Below are 10,000 nucleotides of genomic sequence, written 5' to 3'. Positions count from 1 at the left end.
CTCATCCACTTCCTCCCCCTTATTGTCCTTCCTCTTCCTCTTTCTCCTCCAAAATACTGAGGTTTAAATCTTAATCCACACCCTTCACATTCCTACAGGGTACTAGTCAAAAAGATGTGACATGTGAGACCTGCGGCAAGAATTTATCAGACTGCATTGGTCATTATGGTTACCTGGACCTTGCTCGACCAGTGTTCCATGTTGGCTACTTCAAGAATACAATCCATATCCTCCAAAATATTTGTAAGGTAAGTGTACCATGTCATGCTTATTTTGACAAGACTAGCATTTTGTGGGTTGGATGACTTTGCATTGCTTTGGGTTTAGAGGGGTCCAGAATAGGATGAAAAGAAGAAAAAAGTTGTAATTATGATTGGTCATTTACCTGTACGTGCTTCAGGTATCACATACATATAGTATTCATGCTAGATATATCATTTTTTTAAATACCTGTGGTTTATGTTAGATATTGATATTATTATTATTATTGCTCTAAATGATTATCTGTGCTATTAAGAGAGTTTGTGTTATACCTCTTTCATTTACGTTTTTGTTCTTTAATAGACATTCTCAATTGCAAAAGAAACCAGTATATAGTAATAACTGAAGTATAATAATGCTTTTGTTGTTTAGTATTGGAATATTTTATACCTGAAGATATCTAGTCTCATTCATACCTTTTCCACATTTGTCAACATAGATATGGTTCATACCTGTTGTTTTTCTAGGATATGTAATTATGTCATAGAAGATTGCAGGATTTCTAATCACTAACACTTTCTACAAGTTAAATTCCATAAATAATCAAAACCATGGTAATTTATATGAGCCAGTATAAAACATTGTATGAGTATGTGTTTGAAGGTTTATAATAGTTTTTAATTTTTTGGATATCCACAGTTCTGTGCACATGTACTTCTCAAACCAAAAGATAAACTTGCACTCTGTGAGCAGTCAAAGAGATTAAGCTCATACCTGCAGAAGAAGGCTCTATACAAGCGTGTTAATGAACTATGCAAGAAGATGAGCTTGTGTCCATACTGCAGCGCCAGAAATGGGACTGTGAAAAAACTGCCACCTCTCAAGATTGTTCATGAGAGGTTCAAAACAGTCAAGAAGGGGGATCCTTTGTTGACAGACTATTTTAGTAAGTGAGGTTTTCTGGAGAGGAATGTGATTTTGTGTGTGTGTGTGTGTGGGTGTGGGTGTGGGTGTGGGTGTGGGTTTGGGTGTGGGTGTGGGTGTGGGTGTGGGTGTGGGTGTGGGTGTAGATGTGGGTGTGGGTGTGGGTGTGGGTGGGTGGGTAGGGGGGGGGGTGCACGTGTGGGTGCGTGCGTGCATGTGTGCGTGTGTGCGTCCTTTGATTGAATATGCTTATAGTTTTTTTTGTACTTGTGATTTGGATAGAAATATGTTACACACAAACTTGTTAAAAGTTTATTTATGAGATAAATCCAAATTAATTCCTCAGGATATCTCTTCAACTTTTGAAGTAACTAATCTCAGTTTTTCAGTGAGGAGGAAATTGAAATATTGTTTATTTTTCAAAAGATTTTCTTTCCCTCTTCATTTATTTCATACTTCTATACCTCCTCTGCACAGCTCAATTTGACACAGCATTAGAGTACAACAAAGAGTTAGAAGCACAGCTGGCCTCCAATGTTGTGGAGTTCCTGAACCCTAGTCAGGTCCTTGATCTGTTTGAGAGGGTAAGTGTCCTTGTAGTGTGTTTGAATATTGATATATTAATCATATTTTGAACTTTTTTTTTTACGATTTATTTTTATTATTCTTAATTTTCATGTTGTCTTGTCCCTAGTGGACTACAGCTTTTATATCTTTCTTAGCTCCCCAAAATGATAGATTGTTTTGAACCTTTATGGACATAAGAGAGATGTCAACCATATCTTTGCAATTATCAGTTTTACAATTTTAGGCTTTAATTTTTCATGTTAGTTACTAATTTGTGAATCCCTGTTTAATAAATGAAATGCTGATTACAATTTCATCATCATGGTCTTACTTATTTAAGGAGAACAGGAAAGAAACTTCAGGCTTTGCATAAGTATTGCTACCAATAACTGTATAAATACGGCTGTTGTCAGATTTGACTAGTTAGCTTTGATTTACTCTCTGACACAGAGAGTTCTAGATATACTTTACCCAATTAAAACTAGTACAAACTTATTTGAGTAATTCTTCAGATTGGGCAAAGATTTTTTTGAAGTGTTTCCATTGTTGTTCTTTATCATTATTTTTCTCTTTTTTCTTTTGGAAATTACTGTTATTTATATATACATCTCATTTTGGCCTCCAGATTCCCCTCTCAGATTTGCCACTCTTATGCATGGACCAACAATTTTCGCATCCGAAGGACCTCATTCTTACGCGACTGTTAGTCCCTCCAAACTGCATAAGGCCATCTGTGATCTCAGAACTAAAATCTGGAACGTGAGTTGCTTGTGTGTATATGTGTGTGTGTGTAGTTTTATTCTATGTTTTATTTTTTAGTGGTACGAGGCCTACATATATATATATATATATATATATATATATATATATATATATATATATATATATATATATATATATATATATATATATGTTTTGATTTTAAACAAACATTTAGTATTATTTTGTATGAAGTGGGTTTTGATTTACATTTGTATATATATCTGATGCATATTTATTTGTGTTGAGCCTGTGCATTTTTTAAAACATTCTTAAGGTGTATGTATAGCTGTGTTAATCAGATCATATAACCATACAAAGTATTATTCATTATTAATGTTTTTTATAATAGTTTACATTGTCTCACTAAATCCTTTTATTTCAATAGTTTAGTGTAAAGCAGGAAGTCCAGAATGTACTTTTTTCCAGGAATGAGGATGACATTACGGTCATGCTTACTGAGATTATATTCCTGAACAATCTGATCAACAAGAGAAGCTCTGGGAAAGTGCAGAGCATCCAAGACTCTTGGGAACATCTGCAGCTTCATGTGGCATTCTTGATGAATTCAGAGATATCGGTGCCGCATGATCTGAATATGGTGAGGAACTGTTATATGAGTGTGTGGTCTGGGATGCGCTTAGGTTTTAAGGTTTGGTTGGGTTTGAATGACAGAGAGAGAGAGGAGTTGAAGAAATGGATTTATTGTGGTGGAGGAATGTTTTTGGTTTAGATGTGTATGTTTTATTTCCTCTTGAGTACTCACAAACAAACAAACAAATAATCATTATTATTTATGTGCTATGCATTGCAGTAGTGACATTCTGAGCTTGCACTCACACCATAGCTGGTTCAAAACCACTGCCAGCACCAATGCCACCACCACCACCACCACAATCACAGATATTGTCACCACTACCAATAACCCCCCCACCCCACCCCCCAACCACCCACACCCCATACACACACTCACAAGATATGTACTCAATTTATCTATTTATATATTTCAAAAATGAAATTTCATTCTCCCTCAGGCGCGGAAATCAACACGAGGGTTTGTCCAGAGGTTAAAGGGTAAGCAGGGCCGTTTCCGAGGTAACTTGTCTGGAAAGCGTGTTGATTTCTCCAGCCGAACTGTCATCTCTCCGGATCCCAATCTCAGAATCAATGAGGTTAGTGAAAACAAAAAAATTAGATGAAGAATTTAGATATGCAAGTTAAGATTATTGTTTCCTCGTTATAAGTATGTGAGTCTAAGAGTTATACTCATTAATAGCATATAGCTTAAGAAATATACACTATTATGTTTCAGCAGAACTGTCTCCCTGCTCACAGTTGTCCTTTATATTCTCTTCATTCTATTTTCATCTCCCTTGATTCATCCTTCATCTCCTTTCCATTTTCTCTTCATCTACCTTGCATCTCTCTCCATTCATCCTTTATCATCTACATTTTCTCCTCATTCTTCCCTCATCTCTTTCCATTTTTCCTTCATCATGTTCTTTTTCATCATCTCTGTATTCTTCCTTTATCTCTGTTCTTCATTCATCCTTCTCAGATTCTCTTCACTCTTTCACCTCTGTCCATTTGTCCATCATGTTCATCCTAGTCTTCCCTCTCCCAGGTGGGTGTGCCAGTGGAAGTAGCAAAGCAGCTGTCTTACCCTGAGAAAGTGACGTCACACAATATCAACCTCATGCGTCAGCTGGTGCGGAATGGCCCAGACGTCCATCCTGGGGCCCTCTTTGTGGAGCCAAAGTCGACGCCCGGCATCAAGAAATCAATGAGATACGTGCATAGGGAGCGAATGGCCAATGAGCTGAAACAAGGGGACATTATTGAGAGGTATGTCTTGAGATCTTTTTTCCTTTTTTATATGTATGTTGTGGTTATTTGAATATATCTAGTGGTGTTACTAAGGCTTTCAAGTTACTCTTAATGGCTAAAGATGTGGGTAGTGTGCTTTCTGAATATATATATATTTTTTTGTAGTATTTGTCTTTTTGTTTGTTATTAGCATTGAAGTATATTTAAATGAACTAGTATCTAAACTATTAGTGTTTTTGTTTCCTTTAGAAAGCAAGAGTTCATGAGGATTCCAATTTTACAATAAGGAAGCTCTTGCAGGTTTTGCTTCATGATTAAAGCATGAAACCCTCATCTCACATATCTGTGTAAATATTAAAACTATTACCACTAGTGCACTCTCACTGACACATTCACACCATCTTCACACAACTGACACTCACACTCACACACTCCTTCCCCAAAAAGGTCTTTAACCAAGCTTCCTTTCACAGACACCTGATGGATGGAGACATTGTCCTATACAACCGACAGCCTTCCTTGCACAAAATGAGCATCATGTCCCACAGAGTTAGGGTTCTCCCATGGAGGACCTTTAGGTTCAACGAGTGTGTCTGTACTCCTTACAATGCTGATTTTGATGGTGATGAGATGAACCTTCATGTGCCACAGACAGAAGAGGCGAGGGCAGAGGCATTGGTGCTCATGGGGGTCAGTACTCTGGGGTGTTGTTTTAGGAGAGGAGTGATGAATTTTTTTACATGTATTTTTTTATTTTGCATTGCTAAGGTTAGTGTTAGATTTTAGCTTGTTTTTGGTAAGTTAATGTGAAAGTACTCTAGCAGTCAGGGTAATGATGATAATGTTAGTAATGTTTGGAGAATTAAAATTTTATATCAGTAGTTTAGCCAGTGCATTGTAAATTAAGGAATTGAATCTCTTTATCGTTAAAGTTCATAGAAAAAGAAGTAGTGGGAGAAAAAGGAAAGAAAGAAAAAGATAAAGGAAAGCATTGTTAAAGATATAAAGAGTTCAAAATGGAAAAAATTAGGTACAACTAATATAAAACCTCTCAACTTTCCAGGTAACCTCCAACCTGGTGACCCCAAGACACGGAGCGCTCATCATTGGTGCAACGCAGGATTTCATCACAGGCTCCTACCTCCTTACACAGAAGGATCAGTTCTTTGATAAGGAACACACCTGTGCCCTTGTGGCCTCCATCTTGGCAGGGAAGGAATCTGACTATAAAGTAGATCTACCGCCTCCTGCTATTATGAAGGTATGAGAAGGGAGGGGGTGAGAATGTCAAGAACTGATGATTAATAATTGATGATTAATGATGAAGATTGATAGAGATGGCTTTTTGCACCTTTGTAGGTTCATTTGGTTTGCTTTCATGGGTAAAGTAGGATGAGGCATTTTCATATTTTTTTTGTATTTTGTAATTTCTTGTGATTTAGTGTTATTGGGGGAATTTTTTTACTTTTTAATGCGTGTATGCAGTTATCTCATGTATTTTATTAGCCTCATAGATTTTATTACTTTTAATAACCATCTTGATGATTGTCATATACATTAATTTATTTTACTTCTTCCCCCCCACCCCACTGTTCTTTAATTTTTACCTAATTTACTATTTTTTTTTCTTTTCCTCTTCCTGCAGCCACAGGAGCTGTGGACAGGCAAGCAGATTTTCAGTCTGATCATCCGGCCCAACAAGTCATTCCCAGTGGCATGCAACCTCATGGCTAAGCGCAAGGACTACACAAAAGGGGAGGAGCTATGTGCCAATGAGGCGTGGGTGGTGATCCGTAACTCAGAGCTTCTTGCAGGGGCTCTTGACAAGTCCTTGCTGGGCTCAGGTTCCAAGAAAAATCTTTTCTACGTTATCCTCAAGGACTACGGCAAGGACCATGCAGCTGATGCCATGTGGAGGATGGCCAGGGTCTCCACACTGTTCCTGATGGACCGTGGGTTCTCCATTGGCATTGGAGATGTCATGCCAGGATCAGGGCTCCTCACCAGGAAGCAGGAACTCCTTGATGAAGGGTATGGGAAGGATTGATGGTTCATTTTTTCTAAGGTTTCTTATTTCATTGATTAGGGTTTGTCGTGTTCAGATAATGAATAAGGGTTTTAGTTTCTTTGTGCATGGAATTCCTTCCTTTTATTGTTTCATGTTATGATTATTTTTAGAAATTGTGTTTATGTATTATAGAAGAGGATCTAGAGAAAATGGAAAAGGATTGAGCAAAAAGCATCTCTCCTGGTGAAGATCCTACATCTTATCAGTTTCTGAATCATGGTTTCCATTTTAGACAGAAGTCTGGAAGGCATGTATTATAATCTTGTATTCCATCTTACAGGTACAAGAAGTGTGATGAATTCATCTCTCAGCTAAAAGAAGGCACGCTGCACTGCCAGCCAGGCTGCACTGCAGAGGAGACCTTAGAGCAGCTGATCCTAAAGGAGCTCAGTACCATCCGAGACAAAGCAGGCAAGGCTTGTGTCATGGAACTGCACAAGACCAATGCAGCACTCATCATGGCCATCTCTGGCTCCAAGGGTTCCTTCATCAATATCTCACAGATGATTGCGTGTGTTGGACAGCAGGCCATAGGAGGCAAGAGAGTCCCCAATGGCTTTGAGGACCGAGCACTGCCGCACTACGAAAGGTGGGTGTGCAGGGTGGATTTGAAGGGCAATTTTGGGATGCAATTGAGAGTTGGAATTCTTGACATGGATTAGATGCTGAAGTATGGCAAAATAGCATGAAGGAGGAAAGAAATCTGTTGCATGTAGTGATGTGAAATTGGATGAAGTAAATGATATGCAACATAAGAATTTTGATGGTATGAAGGTTTGTCTCAAGAACTGTCTGTAGGATTTAGTATCAGTTTGTCCTTGTTCTTTTTTGTTATATGAAGATAGTTACTCCAGCAGTTCACATGTTATTATTATCCTTTTATTTTTTCAACCAGACACTCAAAGATCCCTGCAGCCAAGGGTTTCGTGAGCAATAGCTTCTTCTCTGGCATGACACCCACGGAATTCATCTTCCATACTATGGCTGGACGAGAGGGGCTGGTTGACACAGCTGTCAAAACCTCTGAGACTGGCTACATGCAGCGTCGACTTGTCAAGTCTCTAGAAGACCTGTATGTGGCGTATGACATGACAGTGCGGAATTCAACACAAGATATTATTCAGGTAAGGGATAGAATACTAATAGGGAATTTTTTAAAGGAATTTAAAAAATATTAACATTTATTAATGTAATTACTATTTTCTTAATACGAAGCTTTCTTGCTTGAGATAGACTGGGAAAATTTCCAGTGAAAGGGAAGTAAATGTTGAGGAATTGTTTTGAGTTTAAGGTATTCTCGTCACATTTATGATTATTGAAGTTTCTCTTAGTTGGTTAATAAAAGTTTGTCTTATTGGATTATGGAATATTTGTCGGAGTTGCTAAATTTAAATGAAGTATCATCTATCTGTATGAAGTACAAAGTATGTTGCTATTGAAAGTAGAAATTATTTGCTTAAGCCTCATTAATTAACACAAATAAAAAGTCCAGAGATATATTATATCTCTAGCTGTTATTATTATTTTAAGGAAAAGCATACATACAGAAAGAAAATATTGTAAGAAGGAATTCTCATCCAATCCTTCTGTCTTGTCTATTAATTTTACTTAAAACATATTCATACATATTCTTGCTGGCCTCGGTTCTTTTCTCTTTTTTCTTTTGTGTTCTCCTTCACCTCCATTCACTTCCATCAGTTCAAATATGGAGGCGATGGTCTAGACCCCTCGGAAATGGAGGGTACAAAGGGCCCCATTGACCTGGAGCGTGTCCTGAATCATGTACGTGCCACCCACCCCTATACAAGTGAGGACCCCCTAGCAGGCAAGGAAGTGCTGCAGCTTGGTGAGAAGTACTTAGAAGATGATGCCTTCAAGGAGCTCTCACCCGAGTTCAAAGAGGAACTCAAGACCTTCCTGGAAAAGTACTCCAAGAGGGTGGATAAGGTGAGTATTTGTTTTGTTGTATTTATTAAAAGGAAAAGGGTAAGAGAGATTGTAACAGAGACGGATAGGGAAAGGGTTTTGGTTATAGTGGGATTCCATAATGGAAAATATTAATACTGTTTTATTATACTGTATTTACTGTGCCATCAAGGGAAACACAACAGAAAAAACAAAAATATTTAAACTCTTTCATTGACTCCTTCATTTCTCTACTTTCTAGATACAATCAAGGTTCTTCAGAGCCACCAGTAAGGGGAAAGCCCTGCCAGTAGAACGTCAGCTGGAGCGCCTAACTTTCACACAGCTCATTGACTTTCTCAACTCGTGCCTAGACCGCTATCAGAGTGCTGTGATGGAGCCGGGCACTGCAGTGGGTGCTCTCTGTGCCCAGAGTATTGGAGAGCCAGGCACACAGATGACCCTTAAGACTTTCCATTTTGCTGGAGTGGCTGCAATGAATATCACTCTCGGTGTGCCAAGGTTTGTTTTGTGTGATGTAATTCTTGAAATTTTTGGTGCTTAGGTGTGACTTTCTTTTTATTTATGTTTATAGTCATTATTATTATTTAGTTATTTGTGGATCTAATTGCTTAATGTTTTTTAATTTGAGAGATAAAGCAATACTTTTCATGCTTTTGGACTTCGAGAAATACTTATTTTATTTAATTATTCATTCTAATTCTTTTTTATTTTACTTCATTATCACTTTTTGAGTAAGGTATAAATCTGAATTCAAATATGCTTAAGAAAAATAATCTTATATCATATGCTTTATCATATAAAAATCCATTATACATTTTCTTTTCCTACTACTTGTATTTATATCCTTGTCCCCAGAATCCTGGAGATCATCAATGCATCACGGAGCATCTCGACACCCATCATCACGGCCAAGCTCAAGTGTGACACCGACCCGGAGAAGGCACGGCAAGTCAAAGGTCGCATTGAGAAGACCCTGCTTGGGGAGGTTTGCGAATATGTGGAGGAGGTGTTTCTGCCTGATGATTGCTTCTTGCTGCTCAAACTGGCCATGGATCGCATCAGGCTTCTCAAGCTTGAGGTGGATGCGTACTCCATTAAGTATGCCATATGCACATCCAAGCTCAAGGTAGGTTTCCTTTTGTCCATTCCTGTGGTTGTGTTAGGATTGGGTTGGAAGTCTAATTTCTTTGGGAATTTGCAAATAAGTAGGTGTATTTAATTTTTTCCTTGGTTTTATTTTCTCTTCACTTCTCTTCTCTTTTCTTTTCTTTATTATTTTCTTATCTCCTCTTCTCTTCTCTTCTCTTCTCTTCTCTTCTCTTCTCTTCTCTTCACTTCACTTCACTTCACTTCACTTCACTTCACTTCACTTCACTTCACTTCACTTCACTTCACTTCACTTCACTTCACTTCACTTCACTTCACTTCACTTCACTTCACTTCACTTGTCTTAACATCACAACACATCACATCGCATCACATCGCATCACATCACATCACATCACATCACATCGCATCGCATCGCATCGCATCGCATCGCATCGCATCGCATCGCATCGCATCGCATCGCATCACATCACATCACATCACATCACATCACATCACATCACTCCACTTCACTTCACTTCACTTCACTTCACTTCACTTCACTTTACTTTATTTCACTTGCCTTCTATTAATTTCTCTTCTCTTCTCTACTCTACTCTACTCTACTCTACTCTACTC

At 38.1% G+C, this 10,000-nt stretch overlaps 1 protein-coding gene across 2 annotated transcripts in view; it reads left to right on the top strand.

Annotated features, from left to right (window-relative positions):
• The window catches only part of Polr3A (RNA polymerase III subunit A), a gene marked incomplete at its 3' end in the record, with an annotated part of 17,599 nt that overhangs the window by 2,599 nt on the left and 5,000 nt on the right, over window positions 1-10,000 (top strand). For both annotated transcript variants that reach the window (XM_070130575.1, XM_070130576.1), the window contains 15 exon segments: window positions 99-248; window positions 901-1,147; window positions 1,603-1,709; window positions 2,318-2,451; window positions 2,881-3,052; window positions 3,486-3,623; window positions 4,076-4,296; window positions 4,752-4,968; window positions 5,342-5,539; window positions 5,924-6,309; window positions 6,627-6,935; window positions 7,242-7,470; window positions 8,045-8,293; window positions 8,514-8,773; window positions 9,131-9,401. In XM_070130575.1, the coding sequence (XP_069986676.1) occupies window positions 99-248; window positions 901-1,147; window positions 1,603-1,709; window positions 2,318-2,451; window positions 2,881-3,052; window positions 3,486-3,623; window positions 4,076-4,296; window positions 4,752-4,968; window positions 5,342-5,539; window positions 5,924-6,309; window positions 6,627-6,935; window positions 7,242-7,470; window positions 8,045-8,293; window positions 8,514-8,773; window positions 9,131-9,401 (3,288 nt within the window).

This window comes from Penaeus vannamei, chromosome 15 (genome assembly GCF_042767895.1).
Source record: "Penaeus vannamei isolate JL-2024 chromosome 15, ASM4276789v1, whole genome shotgun sequence".
Classification (NCBI taxonomy): domain Eukaryota; kingdom Metazoa; phylum Arthropoda; class Malacostraca; order Decapoda; family Penaeidae; genus Penaeus; species Penaeus vannamei.
Note: the sequence above shows the minus strand (reverse complement) of the source record. Positions and strands in the feature narration are given on the sequence as shown.